At 46.6% G+C, this 18,700-nt stretch overlaps 2 protein-coding genes across 3 annotated transcripts in view; both read right to left on the bottom strand.

The window, feature by feature from the left end:
• Nucleotides 1-13,391, bottom strand: part of fn1a (fibronectin 1a) — a 42,455-nt gene extending 29,064 nt beyond the window's left edge. For both annotated transcript variants that reach the window (XM_080839307.1, XM_080839308.1), the window contains exons 1-12: nt 13,047-13,391; nt 12,564-12,689; nt 12,081-12,218; nt 11,830-11,961; nt 11,364-11,501; nt 10,521-10,679; nt 9,159-9,356; nt 7,478-7,660; nt 6,897-7,073; nt 3,884-4,039; nt 3,433-3,561; nt 2,615-2,758 (exon numbers count right to left, since the gene is read on the bottom strand). In XM_080839307.1, the coding sequence (XP_080695433.1) occupies nt 2,615-2,758; nt 3,433-3,561; nt 3,884-4,039; nt 6,897-7,073; nt 7,478-7,660; nt 9,159-9,356; nt 10,521-10,679; nt 11,364-11,501; nt 11,830-11,961; nt 12,081-12,218; nt 12,564-12,689; nt 13,047-13,200 (1,834 nt within the window). In that variant the 5' untranslated portion in view covers nt 13,201-13,391. The remainder of the gene's footprint in view (nt 1-2,614; nt 2,759-3,432; nt 3,562-3,883; nt 4,040-6,896; nt 7,074-7,477; nt 7,661-9,158; nt 9,357-10,520; nt 10,680-11,363; nt 11,502-11,829; nt 11,962-12,080; nt 12,219-12,563; nt 12,690-13,046) is intronic.
• The window catches only part of LOC308366131 (E3 ubiquitin-protein ligase TRIM35-like), a gene marked incomplete at both ends in the record, with an annotated part of 185,644 nt that overhangs the window by 72,414 nt on the left and 94,530 nt on the right, over nt 1-18,700 (bottom strand). The window lies entirely within an intron of this gene.

The raw sequence follows: 18,700 nt of genomic DNA, 5'->3' as shown, positions 1-18,700 counted from the left end.
TCCATATTCAGTACGATGGGATGGCTCATGCCAGATTAGGGTCCTATCTGTGCCAGACCAGGGTCGAATCTGTGCCAGACCAGGGCCGTATCTGTGCCAGACCAGGGCCGTATCAGTGCCAGACCAGGGCCGTATCAGTGCCAGACCAGGGCCGTATCAGTGCCAGACCAGGGCCGTATCAGTGCCAGACCAGGGCTCAGCCAACGCCAGACCAGGGCCGTATCAGTGCCAGACCAGGGCCGTATCAGTGCCAGACCAGGGCTCAGCCAACGCCTGACCAGGGCCGTATCAGTGCCAGACCAGGGCCGTATCAGTGCCAGACTAGGGCTCAGCCAACGCCTGACCAGGGCCGTATCAGTGCCAGACCAGGGCCGTATCAGTGCCAGACCAGGGCCGTATCAGTGCCAGACCAGGGCTCAGCCAACGCCAGACCAGGGCCGTATCAGTGCCAGACCAGGGCCGTATCAGTGCCAGACCAGGGCTCAGCCAACGCCAGACCAGGGCCGTATCAGTGCCAGACCAGGGCCGTATCTGTGCCAGACCAGAGCACAGCCAATGCCAGATTAGGCCTGGAGCCACACCAGTCAGCTGATGTCTAGCCTCATCCCAGTACATCTCCCCCGCATCAATCATCCACAGATGGAGCAGGGATCAGGGTGGAGCACGAGTCAGCCCCAGTCTGCTAACACAACCCTTCCCAAACCCCTGCCTAATCTGGTATCCATTTATTCCACTTAAAACTTGTGAAGGCCCACTGGCTGTGCTGGCTAACACTTTAGCTTTGAAATCCCACTTAGTCTGCATTAAAAGCTCCGCCACATCACCGCTCTCCTGCCCTTTATGAACGCCGGAGCCAGACGCCTTCGTGGCACAGCTGAGGGCCATTAGAGGTTATTGCGGCAGGAAAGACCTCCACTTAAAAGGTAAATGCCGCTTTCCTTTCCAAACCTGCTGAACAAGGTGATGCAGGGTCATGAGAAAAAAAATGGATGTAAACAAACATTCTTGGAATAGTTTAGATATCCTGAGCCATCTTGCTTTATGCAGAGATCCCATGACATGGCTCCCAACAAGCATGATTGAATATTGAACTCTGAGTCCTAAATTTAAAACATCTTGGCTTACAATCCCATCTTGGAAACCCGCGTCCCCTTTCACCTCAAAAGCACAATAAATAAAATAAATAAAAACGAAGGTGAGAGACTGATGTACAAACATGGCCGCCTACACATCATTGCAAACGAAGCAAGTAATCAGACTGTAAAAGGTTTCAACAACAACTTCAGAGAGGACCTCAAATGCACATAACAGCAAAGTGGCACTCGAGACCTGCAAACACCTCCAACAAAAGCCAACATGGGGAACAGTGCAGAGGGGACAAAGAGATGCCATCTGGCTTCACGTGTCTGGGGCGAGCGTGGCTTTCTCTCCGGCCAACTTCAAAGGAAACACCACATGCAGGATACACATGCAAGCAAACAGAGGGAGGAGACCTCGCCTCAAAAACATCAGAAACAGTTGCATCAAAAACCCCTGAAAGTGTTCACACAGTGGTTCCTGAGAAGAGCAAACACACATATGCTCACACACATGCGCTCCCTCACACACACACACACACACACACACACCAGCTGGAGTCCTTTCAAACCACCTCACCTCCTGAGTGAAACAGAGGTTCGCAGCAAATCTCTCGCACCGCCTCAAATAATTAAAAAAAAGAAAGCAAAAAAAAACACAAAAAAAAAAATATATCACATCTGGAACTGTTTTTTTCCCCAGAAAGGAACTCTGACCAGATTGTCCTCCACCCAAGCCCACGAGACTACTTATAGCACTAGCTGAGGTCAAAGGCACCCGCGCGAAGCCTCATCCATCCATATTTCTCCAGTCTTTGAGCCAGCTAATTGCAAAGAGGATGACTCAGGGCTGGAGATTAATGGAGGACTATCCCTTTTGATGTACGTGTCTGTGGTGTCAGATCAGAGGGCATTCCTCCCCATCTTAGATAGCGAAGATGTTGTGCATGACTGAGTTTGCGGGGCCAATCTTCAAGCCAAATCACTGGTGTCCTACTTTCTGACACTGTAAATCTTCTGCTATCTATGGGCCCCAGGTTAGCAGGATAGGCCTGGGAGATCAAGAGGAAGCCTCTGGACAAAGAGATCTATGTTATTCCAGAGCATGCCAGACTGCATTCCTCCACAAACAGAGAACTGAGAGCACATACTGTATGCATACCCCTTGTTTAAGGTTCTTGCCAAAAGCAGCCTAGTTTGACTTAGTATGCTTAACAATTAAAAACACTAAAAGTGCAAAATAAAGTGATGTAATCTGCCTTTGACAGCTGAGACAGCTTGTGATTTAATCTGGTTAATGCATTCAAAATGAAAGTGAACCTTTACAGAGGAGTAACTTTGAGTACGAAAAAAACATCAGAATGGACAATGTGTATGAGTGAAAATTAGATTCTCTCCATAATCTGAGTAGCCTAACCACCCCTAGCCTACCGTGATCAGCATAGTCCACTCACATGGGTAGGACAAGTCTAACGTGATGAGCGTAGAACACTCACCTGCTTAAGACTAGTCTAGTGTGATGAGTGTACACCACTCACCTGGGTAAGACTGCTGTGGCTCGCAGCTCAGCTCTCCAATACCATTGCCGTAGCAATAGCACTTGTAGCGAACTCCATGGATGACTTTGTCCCAAGAGGCTCCAATCTGGTAGAACACCCTGGTCTCTGGCTCTTGGCACTGATCTGAGAACAGCATTTTGAACAATCACATCATTGTCCTCATAAACCACACTGGAGTTTACGACTTGGCCGCTACCGGACATTCTGGACTGCCTGTGTGTTTTTTTAACATTCCTCTGGGTGTAATGATACCTCTCCACATACACTGTACAAGAGGATCTTTTCAACAGATAGGAAGAGCCTCTTATCCCTAGTTAATCTTCCATATCCTAGCCAGGGAGCCTGCTTACAAGGATTTAGAGTAAACTTCGTCCAAAATCCTCTCCCCTTGTGAGAATAATGGAGGCACATTGGACACATTGCTTGCTGTAATAAGCCTTAATGTCCATCCATGGTGGATTTGTAATCAGATAAATGAACCAGAGACAAGGCCCACACACAGAGTACAGCTTTACATTGGATTTCGCAATAAGGGACGGCATGATAGGTGGGTTGGCTAACCCTGTTGGCAAAAAGGGACGGCATGATAGGTGGGTTGCTCAAGGAAGGACGAGATGTATTTGTAGTATACAGTTATAAGAGCCCACATGAAAGTGGTGGTGAAATCTTAAGCTATCTATTGTATGCCACTGGACCCAGAGACGATGGATTGGTTTAGCTAGCAAGCAGTTAACAGTAAACAGACGGCATGTACAGTAAACGAACGATGAACAGTCGTCAGAAACAGAGACACCCACCAACAGCATCACACTTCCAGCGGCCTCTGCCTTGCCCAAAGCAGCTGCAGTTCATCAGGTAGCCCTCCTCATGTTGCTTGGTAAAGGTCTGGTTCACATCGTAAGTCATGCCATCCACAATACACTGGTCTGGAAGCCAAAATATGAAGCCAGTATTGAATCATCGCATAATAACCATTATACACTATACTACTTCAGGAATTTGAAATTATTAGAGAGGTAACAGCATTAAAAAAAACAACTAATCATGCTTTAATACATCATATTTTCACATTCAATCGTCTCTAATGAATTCATTGAAGTCTATTTGCTCCCACAGGTGAATTTACAGGCCATATGGCATCAATTGCAAGGTTGAGGTGAGCAGACACACACACACACACACACACACACACACACACACACACACACACACACACACACACACACACACGCCTCTGTGCCCTCTCACCCTTGAGCTGGGAGTAGGCGAGGCAGCTCCACTCCCCGCGGCCGTTCCCCACACAGGTGCAGCGCATCATGTGAAGCAGCACGTCGTGGCGTTTGTCCCACTGGTCACCCACGCGATACATCACCCCCTCGCTGGTGGTGCACACCTCCTCATGTGCTAACAGAGAGAGAAGAGATGAGCTTTTAATGACAAACGACACAACAAATAAAAGCCAAGGCTCTCACTACTTAAAACACTTCATTGTTTTCAACTCGGTGCCTCTTAACTCAGTTTGTGTGCATGACATTAGCACCCAACTCTCTCCTCGATGTAAATAATGTTGTGTGTGGAATAGCTGTCAAGGGACACAAACGGTTCATAGGCTGCACTGACATTAGCATCCAGTGCATGGATTGTAAAATGCTCTGAGATGATCAACCCCCAGGTGAAAAAGTACTAGAAAAACAGAGGCTACCGCGAAAGGTGATTAATGCTAGCATTTAGTGATTTTAGCCTCCTAGCTAGCATATCCACCTCTCATGCTCAAAGCTGCAGATTCATTCTTAGTGCAGGAGTCGCTCCACAAGCACATCTGGCAACCTGTCGTCTGGAAAACTGGAATCACAATACTGGGTCCAGTCTATTCCCCACATTCCCACTGCTCTTCCCATCTATTCAGCACACAACCACAAGCAGATCAGTGCTGCTGGTTGGGAATTATGGAGAAAGGTCCTAAATTCTCACTTTAACTTTATTCCAGGAGAGGGATTCACCCTTGGAAGCACATCCCAGCCATCTGGGCCAGCCCAGCCAAGTCCTGGACAGGCTTGTGTTTTCTATGGAGAACCACCATCTATACAGACTTCATTCCAAGTGTAGCATCATACCTTCCCTGACAAATCAAGCTGTAGTTTAATGTTAGACAGCATGGCCGAAACTGAAGGCACTGACTTTGACTACCGGTGATATAATTCACAAGCCTGTCAACACCCAAGGAGACGATTGGATGGGGTCTCAGGATGAGCACATTCCTGCCTTTGTCTTCGTCTACAACCTCCCCCTGTAGCCAAAACACCTGGAGCCATCAGTCAGCTCTTCAGCTGGAGGGTGAGGTGAGGTCATCCAAACCTCTTAACCCAGCGAACAGTGTCCCAGGCCTGGCCAAGTGTACGTACATGGGAAAACTGAGACGCAACCAAGTCACCGGGATTAAACTGCAGTCATTAAGGGGGGGGGGGGTCCGTGTGATTGGTCCAATTGGGTCATAATGAAAAGGAGTTGAGAGCTGTGAGCGTCTAGCGAGCGTGGAAGAGGGTTTGGGAGGGGGGAGCACAGCTGCTCTGGAGGGTGGCCAAAGCAAGGGAAGGATCCCTGCCAGTGAGACCATGGACAGGAGCCAGCCACTGTCTGTGTCGCTCACTCACTCCCTCCCACTCTTTCCCAGTCCCCGTTTCCCTCTCTATACCATCTTCCTCTCTCCCCTCTCTTTCTCCCTCTTCCCTTTGGTTTATTCCTCACTGCAAAGTCTTTCCTTTTCTTTCTTGAATCTACCTCTTTTCTTTTCTTTTGTGTTTACTATTCCTTTCATCTCTATTACCCTTTTAATCTCCTTTCGTCATCCCTCTCTCTCTCATATGCCACCCCTTCTCTCTCTTTCACCTATGCCCTCTCTCACACTCTTTCTCTTTTGCCTCTTCGATGGCTAGGTCAATTCCTTGCATGACACAATAATGATGTATTTCTCCAGCGTCAGCATTAGATAACGTCAGGATTTCCTAGTCTACAGCTGTATTTTACTATAGAGTTGCTATAGAGTTGCTAATATATATATCTGTTCAACTGTGTGGCCCAGCTGCCTCTTCCTGCCCCCCCACCCCCCCCCCCCCCCCCCACGGCCCCTGCCTCCTCTACGTTTTCTCATGGCAATATGATTATTCTCCTAATCCCCTTTATACAACCCTCACCCCACCACCCTCTCCTAGCCCCCCAGACCTGCCACCACCCATCCTCCCCCTCCTCCTCAGAGATGTTTTGGAAGAGATTAAAGATAGGAGGATGATCTTCAGGTTGGCCTTTCACTACTCCAAGGCCACTGAAGGGAGGGAGAGATGTAGTTGATGATGAGGAGGAGGAGGAGAGGAAAAGAGATAATATACTGTAAATTCCCACAGATTCCCTTACAGCCCAACAGCAAGAGGAAGGTGCCAACAGCATCAAGGTCACAGGTTTAGATTCCCAAGGAGCACACACACATAGACTAATTAATTACAACTCACCAGTGCTCCAAAACACCTTAGATTAAACACCAGGGTTTAGATTCCAAAGGAGCCCACACAAATAGGCTAATTCATTACACCTCACCAGTGCTCTAAAACACCTTAGATGAATTCATCCACTTTATATGTAAATGTAGAAAGAGCAGATAACACCAGTTGTCAAGGAGGGCAGGGACATCAATGACCAACCAACCCCCTTTGCATCCCTCCCAGGGAAACCCCCCGCCTCCAAAAACACACAAACACACTCACACCCATCTTCTTACAATGTCCCCATCAAAGGGGCTAACTGATGTTGACTGTCCCCACAGAGGGGGGCCTGCAGCCTGGCCTAATTGGCACCTCCGCAGGGGGTGACTGGAGCCTCTCCTGCTCCCAGTTGGACAATAACCTGCATGTAAATAGGCTTGAAAGGGCTTTAGAGACCGGCTGTTTACATGGCCAAGTGAGGTGCCATTACTTTCCCTAATCAGATCAGCGTCTGTAACACTTGCACTAAGAGGGTACTCAGGACAGGCCAGTATTACATTGAAGGACCTGCAGGGATATGACCATAGGATTGTGAAGAACACCAGACTACAGAGGCTTTGTGGTTGCTAACAGTTTAGACTGAAATGCAACATGGATTGAGTGTGGTTGCCAAAAGCCACAATGGAACCCAAATGGAATCGGATAACCACAATTGGCTATTTAAAATTCTAACCAAACATTTAAAAATGGCAATTGTCTTTTATCATGCTATCTCCATGGCGACTCACCTGCCATTGGACAGAAGCCGAAGCGCTGTTCCCCATCAAAGTTGTAGGTGGTCCCGCACCACTTCATGCCGTCTTGGCGACCATCAGCGGTGCAGTCGGTGTAGTTGCGGCCGTTGTAGAGGTAGGGGAATTGACACAGAGCACCGTTGGAGTTTCCACCACGGGTCGACACTAGAACTACACACCAGAACAAAGAACCAAGGCCATGTTAAGAGTTCCCAAAACCAGTCGACACCAAGACTACTTACAACACTTACTCACCAAAACAGACTCTACAGCACTAAATAAGATGTAATTATACTTTCTTTCATTGGAAAACACAGGACTACTAACCAGACCACAGATACAGTGCCATGTTGACACCAAGTCAACACCATGATGAGAAAACAACCATTGAAACAAGAGGATGCACCTATGTGTTGTATTTGGTTTAAGTGTTTCACATCCAGGTAAAGGGCACTGGGGTGTGGGAAATATTGAGATGTAATAATGAATGATTAACTATACTATACGAAGATATACTGCTAAGTCACGCATGGACTGTAGGGGAAATGTGTCCATCACACGTCACTGGCCCTCACCATTCTTCTCCGTGCAGAAGGAGTACTTGTGCTCAGTCTCGAAGTCGGAGGCGATGCTGCACCAGAGCTGTCCATCACTGCGGCCCTCGGAGGTGCAGGAGTAGTAGGTCTTCCCCATGAACACGAAGGGAAACACACACGGCAGGCCGTTTGAGTTGCCGCCGTACACCTGAGGTGGGCCCTCTGCATGTACAGACAGACAGACACACACACACACTTTGGTCAAAACAGTGTATTGCTTCACCATCAGATGAATGTTGTTGTTATTGTTGTTGTCATCAATGTTGTTGTTTGTGTCTACTGTCTGTTAGAGGGAAACACTGATCATGAGTGCGGGTGGTCTTCATGTTCTTGGATGAGCATAAAACAACATACAGGAAATATGACAGACAAAGAACAAGTTAGAAGGAGGAAGGATTTATTATGCTTCTTATGCTCTATGGCCCGTCTAGCACTGAGCCCAATATTAAGGATTAAGGCCTAGCACTGAGCCCAATATTAGGGACTAGGGCCTAGCACTGAGCCCAATATTAGGGACTAGGGCCTAGCACTGAGCCCAATATTAAGGACTAGGGCCTAGCACTGAGCCCAACATTAAGGACTAGGGCCTAGCTCTGAGCCCAACATTAAGGACTAGGGCCTAGCACTGAGCCCAAAATTAAGGACTAGGGCCTAGCTCTGAGCCCGACATTAAGGACTAGGGCCTAGTACCAACATGAAAATGACAAGATGAAAAAAACTCTATTCAGTCAAAACGCCATGTGATGTAAAGTTCTGATAATAAACAGGGCACCAAAGCTACATATCAAATGTATCTAGGATTGTGTCTCTGTGTCCTGACAGCCTGGTTCACATCAGACATAGCCCAAGGACATGGATAACTTTTGAGATATGTATATAAAGAAAGTTATATAAAAGTTATCAAATATCCCTGGCCATGGTACCACCATGTTCTATAAACTAAGGGAACACAAGCATTCAGATGTCGACGGTAAAGTTTTATTCCACAAAACCAGGACACCACGCAGTCTCTCGGCCACAGACCGAGACTTGGCTTGATCTCAATGCAGAGTGCAGTCAGAGACTTTATGTTGGACGCTAGCCCTATGAAATAAACGGCTAGAAAGCCAGAAAACAAACATGCTCTCCCATCTGAAATTGCTAATTAGCTTATCCTGGACATGGGAAGAGTGGGTAAAATCAGCAGGTTCACTGCAGGGGTAGAACAGAAAACATTCTGGTAGCAATGCAATGATTATCCCCAGTGTGTCAGTGTACACCTTCAATCTGTCATAGCCAAAAATGAGATCTGTCTTGAATCTGTGTAATCATTGATACAGGAGACAAAATCGACCCATCTAAGAAATATTGTTCTAATAGAGTGGTGTTGTCAAATCTATAGTGTAAAACACATGACTCAATGCCATCGCAAACCTAAGATCAGTCCTCCTCCCTGTCTATAAATAGATACCACTGGATCAACCAATGGCTCAATCCTGCCCACATTCACACCAAATCCGATTATGGCTGTATCTAGGCGTAGGCCATAATGTACCTCTGGCTCTGCTAGACTTTCCAAACCTGGGAATATTTTTCCTGTGTCTGTAAAGAACACCAGTGGCAGGTGTGTGAGCTGCGGAAGCAGCTGAAATCCAGTAAAAGTAGTAGTAAAAGCGCTCACCCCTCTCCTCACAGCTCACTCCATTGCCCAGGCAGGTGCACAGCATCTGTTTGTCACCCTGGCTACGGGTCCAGCGCATGCCCAGCGCGTACGCCAGACCTGAGTCCGTCACGCAGGAGCCCTCCGCAGGAGTCTCTGGCATTGGCACCGGCTGGTACACCGCAGGCTGGATGTTGGTGATCACTCGAGAACCCGTACCTGAGGGAGAGAGAGAGAGAGACTCTTACTTTACCAAACAGAGAGAGACACAGAAAGAGAATGAGAGAGACACAGGTAGAGAGAGAGAGAGGGAGAGTCACAGAGAGAGAGAGAAAGAGAGAGTCACACACAGGGAAAGAGAGACAGAGAGAGAGCAAACACACACACACAGGTAGAGAGCCAGAGAGAGAGAGAGACACAGGTGGAGATGTATATGACAAATTTGATAAAAATATTGTTGGCTCTGGCTAAGATTAAGATCTGCTTTAGATATTCCCCATCCCAAGGCAATAGCATATATTAAGATAGCAAAGGATTTGTTATATTTGGAACTGGATGTGAATGCATAAACAAGCAAACCTTAATGTTGAGCTTGGTATAGACAATTCATACTTCACGAATTTTAAGAATCACCGCAAAGTTTCTCAAATGACTAGGGGCCTCAGTACAAAGCCTTGCATTGAATTCATACTAAAACGGATAGCGCTAAAGAGGAGACAAAAAAAGGTGAGGATAGTGCTTGGAAATCTAAAAGATTTGATGAACCAGTCATCATCATGGTTTAAAAAAAACAGCACAGCCTCTAAATACACGTTTCCCTTTAGGCTAAAGCTGCCATTATAATTAGACTCTGTATTGCATGGCATAGCATGTGTGCATGCTTACATGTCCATTTATTTAACTGCATACACTTTGAGTGTTATTATTTCCAAAAAGCCTCATGTGCCAATACTGTGAAAATACTTTTGGAGAGTAATGGCCGACAGCCATGTATATAAACTCATGTTAGTTGCATTGCATAGCCTCTCTGTAGCCAACTGACTAACACCATTAGAAATGTAAATAAAACTAATTTTAGTAGCATTGCATAGCATATCTGTGGCCAACTGACTAACACCATTAGAAATGTGCGTAACAAAGTTGGTGTGAAGGAACACACACTTGCATTAATTTCACTGTTGATGTATCCTACAGTGAGCATGAAAGAAAGTGTATCCAACGCTTCTGTGCACAAAACGTTTGCGAGGCCCCAGATCTTTACTGTTTATTCTTAGCAAGCTACTCTGGAATGCACAAAAACACACAAGTTCAAGTGTATAAGCAGGTGCCTGCCAGATCTCCTTCTTCTAAGTGGGGTCAGAGGTCAAGGGTCAAAGGTCTCACCCAGGCCAGTGGTATGAAGTGAGGCGTGCCTCTCACACTTCCACTCTCCACGGCCGTTGCCCGTGCACAAACACTGCAGGACGTTCCCACGGGCATCCGTCTTACTCCACGTGTCTCCGATACGGTAGGATGACCTAGTGTCCTGGTCGTTACAGCGGTCTAAGGACACACACAAGCACACACACACAGAAAAAGAATAAACTTGTGTTTGAACTACATGGGAATATCCAGCCTACAGAATTGCCTGAAACATCCAAACTAAAAACAACAACAACAATCTCAAGATGAAGGGGAAATCATGGCAGCCTAGCATATTTTCCCTGCTCTGAGGACTTTAGAATAAGCGCTAGGTTTGCACCACAGCTGTAATTAAAACGCTGCTCTCGCTGAGGTGAACACTTTCACTGCTATTAGCATGAGGTGACTAAGTATGCATCTGTTTCCCTCTCGCCCCGACTGGCCAGCCTCACTCCTGCTGCCAGTGGGTTTTAGCTGTAATGGGTTTTGTGGATAATTAAACTGGGAGCCAGCTGGACTGGAGATGTGTGTGTGTGTGTGTGTGTGTGTGTGTGTGTGTGTGTGTGTGTGTGTGTGTGTGTGTGTGTGGTAAGGAATGTTCCATAGGCTGGAGCTGTTAAGGGAAAAATGGGGCCAAAGTGGCAGGACTCATAATAAGGGTAATTCTGGTGAGAGCTCTAAGAATATTTCACCCCTCAAAAGCCCGTTCAAACTGTGTGATGTGATGTGATAAATATTGGAGATATGAACAATCCAACACACACACACCCATTCACATCACACACACACACAATCCCAGGCACAAACCAGAACTCACTAACTTACTTCTAGAGCTGCAGGTGATACGGCCACTCCCCTCTCCCAAACAGGTGCAGTCCACGATCATCCAGCCCTGGTATGGTTTCTCCCAGGTCTCCCCGACCAGGTACGATGTCCCTGCCGTATTGTCATAGCAACGCTCGGCTGCACACAGGTGTAAATGGGGCACTCAGCACAGAACCAACTGATCTTAACTGTCTATTCACTGGCGAGTTATTTAGAGATATCTCTGACAATTTTAAACACACACGCCAATACAACATATGACATACATAAAAAGCACAGATCCAGACCACACATAATGATGTGCGTCTGATGATTAGCAGACACTTCCTTCACAAGCAGGGAAATACTCCGCCACACCTCTGTCCCCTCTCTCTGTAGCGCAAACCCACCCCCTGCCCCCCCCCCTCAAACCCCACCCCCAGCGTCTCTCTCTCCTCCAGACCCGGTCCAGATGTGCTCAACTCACCCAGGGGTTTGCAGGTCCACTCCCCTTTTCCGTTTCCGAGGCATACGCACTCCAGCATGTAGTTCCCGGTGTCGTGAGGTCTCTTCCAGGTGTCCCCGATCTTATAAGAGTTTCCCCCCTCGTGGCAACGGTCTGGGGAGAGAGAGAAGATCTTTAGGAAACAGAGACGTCTCTAGGGCACATCAATGCGTAAAATCATCGCCTAATACGGACTGCACGCTACACATGCAGCGGTCCGGAGAGACACTCACTTGCAATGGTGCAGCTAATTTTTCCGCGCCCGGAGCCAATGCATGTGCAGTCCCAGATCATCCCTTCCTTGGGTCGCTCATACGTCTCGCCCACCCGGTAGGAGCGTTGGTTTACTTTGTCGTAGCATGTCTCCTCGGCTGGAGAGAGTCCAGCAAGAGAGAAAAGACGGTCAAAGCACTATTTATCAAGCCACACTGATATCCACAAATCATCAGCTGATAGATCATAAGCAGTGAGAAGCTTAGAAAAGTGTTGTGTTCTGTAGATAGCGTGTCTAAGATCATGTACGCGTTTTGACAAGCGTTTGTGATCTTTTACGTGCGCGCAAAATCAAAATAAGGCAGCCTTACACTGCTGTATGTACTTATGAAATTATTTAATGCGTCCAGTTCCAACACCTCTCAAAACACGCTGGCAAAACACACGGGTCAGAAAGTAGCAAAGACGTGCAATGTAAACGACAACAGTATTGTATGGCTTACCTTCTGGCTTCGTTTTACATTTAATTCCATCAACCCCGTGACATGTGCAGATGAGCATGCTTCCCAGGTAGGAACGTTCAAATTGTTCATTAATTCCATAAAACTGTCCGTTTTCAATGCAGCCCTCTGCCAAACAAAGCGTTTGTCATTACGACCAAATCTAGTGCAACAGAAGCGTCTAAATGCATAAATAATACATTTACAGCAATATAAAGCTAAAAAAAAATAGTCTAACTAAAATGCATAAATACGTTGCAGTGGAACCTAAAATCCACAGGCAAAGTCAATACTTCAATATGATCAAACAATAATCACAATAATATGTTTCTTCTAACTATTTTGTATTAAGTAACATTAAAAAAACATTGCACGTCACTTGATAACCAAAGATTATTATTTTACATGATTTATGGTTAATGAGGTGCGTTGATTTCTCCCTCAGTCGTAGTCAGAATCCCCAGACCAAAATTACGATTCACCCACCTTGAGACACTGATGACACCGCTGGCGAGTCCCCTCCGCCAGGAAATTTCTCCTGTGCTTGTCTCCTGGATTTCCCAGTGCCTTTGGGCAAACAGTTCACTGCCCCTCCGATTAGGAGTACCGCCAGCACCCTTGCCACAGGGCTACTGGCCATTTTGATAAATTGTTTTAACCTATGCAGATATATAAGCTCAACTAATCTTATTTTTCTGCGCTTTACGAATTTCAGTAAATTGCGCAGCGTCCTGAATTGAGGAGGCACACAACTCGGGGACGGGAGAGGTGCTTTCGTCTCTCTGCTCCTTGTCTCTCACCAGACGGTGCCTCTGTGTGCTCTCTGTCTCTCCCACTTTGCGCTCTGTCCCCGCCCTTGGTGTGCACCTACACGCTCTGGAGTGGGGAGCGTTTTTATTTGAGTACAACATTCCGTGGGAGGAGGGACTAACCACACACACTCCGTGGACGTCAAACGTGCATGCTGCTTCTTAGCAGTAGTCTGTGTCATTGCCTACTTCTAAAAATTACAGCGGAGAAAATAATCTCATCAGAAGATAAATATTTACAAATATTTGATCGTTCATTTCACACCAGGGAAGGTATATAAAGATAAGCGGTAATTTTCGGATTTTTTTTAAATAATTGTGCCCTGCATTTCCACACTGTGTTAAAACTGATGTGAAACCAGCTTGCATGTTGGCCTGCAGAAGCAACTATTGGGCTGCGGACACCAACTGGTCTGTGTAACTCAATGGCTGGCTGGCAGGGAAACATGACCTTTTCTTGACAATCAAAAACAGATGTGATTGGGGTATTGTTTACCTTTTGTGTCCTCCTCATAGCCAAGGCCCCATTACAAAAGATTCAAGAAACCAACAAAATGGAACTCTTTGTGCAAGGCATTTTAAGGGGCCTGAATTGTTTACATGACCTAAGGAGATTTGATTTAGTGACAAACAAAGTAAGTTAACTAGGTTATGCCCCCATTGCATTGTTTTGCTATAGGACTCTTCTATTAGGAGGTTAACCACTTACTCTGAGTGAATTTACCCAGGTAAGTCACTAAATCACATGGAATACACCCCCAGCCTCCTTTCTCACTCACTCACTCTCGTTCTCTCTCAGACCCTGCTCTACAGCTCACACATGAAACCAATTAGATGGCCAGAGTTGAAACTGTATCCCTCCTCTCTCTGGCAGGCAAGATAAAGGTAATCAGTAGGGGAGTAATACACGTCGTAAATCAGGGATAGTTCCTGGTTAGGGGTAGGGGGTGGAAAAGTTATTCCAACAGTTTTATGGAAATATGTGATGACCAGCACCTAGAATAGAGAACACCCGGGGTTAACCTGGCACAGGTCAAATAGACCAGATCAGAAATGGATCAGAGAACCAGACCCATTTAGGGGTTCAGTTCACATGGGGGGGATTAACATTTTTCACAGTGTAGAGAACTCAAAAACAAAACTCAACAGGTCTCCCACTCAATTGGCTCGGCAGAATGCATTGAATTGTGGGCCCCCTGCAAACACTGCTCCCTCACAACCAACCCATCACCACCACACAGAGCATTACCATACCCACACACTAACAGACACACACACACACACACACACACACACACACACACACACACACTCACAATCACACTCACACTCACACTCACACTCACACTCACACTCACACTCACACTCACACTCACACTCACACTCACACACACCCTGACAGAGTTTTAACGGGTCCCTTCCCACATTCGACCCCCCCCCCCCCCCCCCCCCCCCCCCCAAGGCTCTTCCTCATCTTTCCCCCCACTAGTGACACCTGAAGGATGAGAGTCAGGAGTGACCTGGATGTTTACCAATCCTTCATCTGACATCTGATCTCTGTCCGGGCTGTTTGTCCGTTAGTCTTATCTCTGGTGTCTGTCTGCAGTCTGCTTCTGTTGATTCTCTCTCTATCCCCCACCCCCTCTCTCTTTATCACCTCTCTCTCTCTCACACACCCCCACTTATTTGTCATATTAACATGGTGAAATGGTGTGAGAGAGACACTAGTACACTAGTATTTCTTCATAATTATTTCCTAAATTGTAAACCTTTTCTTTCTTTTTTTTTAAAGGAAGATGTTCAAATCTCTTCCTCTCTCTCAACAGAGAAGGCCCAGCGTCAGGAACTATCCCTTATTTCCGGAAGCCCTCACTGCGTAGAGGAGGGGCATGTTGCTGACGGAAGCTGTCACTGCGTAGAGGAGGGGCATGTTGCTGACGGATGGCTGTGGGCTGCTTTCGCCTCTAAAAGGGGCCTGGGGTCAGTGAGGCATTCTTGTCTGCACAAACTAAATGGCTTCATGCTCATTACTTCCTCATGATGGGTGTCACATACATCTCAGGGCCTTCTGGGGGTACATCTAGATGTTGCCAGGACAGATAAGTAGAGACATGACGGCAATGACAAGAACCAAACACATCTCAATGTGATGACAGAACCTTTGACTCCCAAGAACTGGGCCAGACTTGTTCAGTATATCAGCGTGCTCTGTGAGGGGCCAAGGCTGAGTTTCCTGAGAACATGTGTCTTTTAGGATTTTACCAAGACTTGAAAGGTAGACCTAACTAAAGTTATATACAGTATATATATTATATTTTAAGAGTTTGTTCTCACCTTACCTCTGCCCTCAATTATCAGTAGTTATTTGTTTGGTTTGAGCATGTGTGAGAGATAAGTATGATGGTCACAGCACACATTATTAGGTAAAAAAACATCAATAAGAAATACTTTGCAAGTCCAAATTAAATAAAAAGTTCCCAAATAAGGATGGCTGCTGGCTAGAGGTTATATATTCTTTGATTTGTATTTGCAAGGGATTAATATCTTACATTGCAGTCAGTGCATAAGTCCAGACACGAACACAGCATCTTTAGGCTATTGAACATTTGTTGAATCTGAAGACTGTGTTAAGGTATAGTTCAGAGTGGTCCAGACCGACGTAGCGAAAGTTCCACTCACAGAGGCATAATAACCTGAGGGCATTCTGGGAAAACACCTCAGAACATTGAGGTTTAGCTAAAGGTATAACCTATGACTTAGGCTTTTTAGGGGGGAAACCCCATTTGTGCTTACAGCACAAGATCTTCTCCAGGGTCAGCCACCCGCTAACTAGGTTATTTGGATGCGTACAAATGACACCATACAGAACAGACTAATGTCTTCACTATCTGACCATGATGGGGATGAGGTTATTTCAGAGATGTCTGGTATATCTCTGCTTTCCTTATATGACAGAGACCTGCTGAACATCTCTACTCTACTGTGAGGGGTGGCAGGGCTGGAGTCTTGACAGGAGTGTATGCTGCATCAGACCTGCTGGACATCTCTACTCTACTGTGAGGGCTGGCAGGGCTGGAGTCTTGTCAGGAGTGTATGCTACATCAGACCTGCTGAACATCCCTACTCTACTGTGAGGGATGACAGGGTGTGTCCTGGTTCTCCTGGTCATTTTCATGAATATGTCGTAATTTTTTGGGCAAAAGCAAGAGATATGATGGACACAAAAGTGTCTTGAAATTAATGTGGATGTATTAGCTATCAACACTGGTGCCACATAGGTAGCTATCTACACTGGTGCCACAAAGATAGCGACATCAGTAGAGCAGTTGACCCAACCAGACAGCAGATCTGACCAGCATCAGCCCCTCCCCATGAGCCTCTGCTGCGGAATTTGAAGAGTCATGGTTAGAAACATCAACAGCAGCAACCACTGAACTCTTCCCACACCAGCTGTGATGAAATTGAGGAAAGTGGCTTATATAGGAGTCATGGGTAAAAACTACTCCCAGACCAGCTGAATCAGACTCCAGAGCCAAGGATGTGGGAGTCCTGGCTTACCACAGACACAGACACAGACACAGACACAGACACAGACACAGACACAGACACAGACACGCATACACGCATACACGCACGTACACACACACACATATACATACAAATAGGCTCACATCCACCACACACACACTATACGCCTACTCTCTCTCACACACACACACAGACACAAATAGGCTCACACTACTACCACTACACAATTACATGTGCGTGCACTCATACACAAAAATGCACAAGCACATACATCCACTGAGACACACACCTCATAAACACACACAACACATACAGAGACACGGGAGACGCGGGAGAAAGTGCTCTTGCGGGAGAAAGTGGGAGAAACCCCCTTTGCGCATGCCCAAGGCAAGGTAAGCGGACTAAAATTCGGTCGACGGTACAGCTCAACAACAAAAGCCGATTCCCTTAGAATTTTTCACACCTTCTCGCGAAACCGATTCGGTCAGAGCGGGTTACAAAAAACACACATGTAAAAGACTCTACTTGCAACCACACAGACTTAAACACTTCCATTTAGAGTCACACACACACACACACACACACACCTCCTCAAGAGCCCCATTGGTCTCCCCCCACCCTTCCCAGCATCTGAGTGTTTATGTGTTAATCTGTGACTTCCCTCCCCCCCCCCCCCCCTCCCCCTCGCCCTCACCCTTGCCTCCACTCTGCTTCCTTCCTCTGCATTTGGTTGTGGTGAGAGGCGTTGTGGAGGGCTTCATTCCAGAAGAATCTTTCCATGCATCATTAAAACAAAGCAAACCCTTTCCCTGCTATGACCTGATGCCATGGAGACGGGAAGCCAATCAATCTGTTTGCTGTTGGTCACCACTAAGAAAGTGCAGTCATGTGTGGAGATCATCACTGTCATTCCATATTATTTCTCTCTCTTTCTTTCTCTCCTTCTCTCTCTCTCTCTCTGTCTCTCTCTCCCCTCCCTCTCTCTCTCTCCCTTCCCCTCTTTCCCTCTCTCTGTATCTCTCCCTCTCTCTCTCCCTCTCTCTGTAACTTATTGTTTCAGTGTAGTGTGTCCATGGCCTCTATAAGTCTAGTACAGATGTGGCCCTAATCAGGCAGGAATCCATGCTAAACATGTGGTCCAGGTCCACTCTGGAGTTAGTGGCCAGCTTGGTGACTTTGTGGTGACTAATCGAGATGCTGATCTGCCAATCAATGTTTGTATCCGCTTCAAATGTCTGTCAGATTGCAGGTCTGACATCCATGGGCTTGTTACTGTTCCCAGTTAGAGTGAGAGTGAGAGTGAGAAAGAGTAGAAGACGTATCCCAAGTGAAGATGTTCTGCTTCAGAGAAATTAGTCCTACATCCTCAAAAAACTTCACAATAAAGAAAATCAAGGATTCACGCAAAGGAAATAGCTGATGCATATGTTTAAAGCAGCTCAAGAAAACGACTTTTCCAAGTAATGTGGTAAGCACAACTCATACAGCCACAGTGCCAGCACTACCATGGTGTGCGTAACTCATACCGCCACAGTGCCACCACTACCATGTCCCATTGTCCCTGTAACGTGTTGTGATCAACTCATACCGCCACAGTGCCACCACTACCATGTCCCATTGTCCCTGTAACGTGGTGTGCACAACTCATACCTCCACAGTGCCAGCACTACCATGTCCCTGTCAGCCCAGTCTAACCCTTACCCTAACCCATCTGAGCAGTACCATATTAAGACCAGAGCTTCTTTTTGTGTTTCACCTTTGCCCCATTCCCCTCATGGCAGAAGAAACATCTTACAAATGATT

Source organism: Sprattus sprattus, assembly GCF_963457725.1.
Source record: "Sprattus sprattus genome assembly, chromosome: 5".
Classification (NCBI taxonomy): domain Eukaryota; kingdom Metazoa; phylum Chordata; class Actinopteri; order Clupeiformes; family Clupeidae; genus Sprattus; species Sprattus sprattus.
Note: the sequence above shows the minus strand (reverse complement) of the source record. Positions and strands in the feature narration are given on the sequence as shown.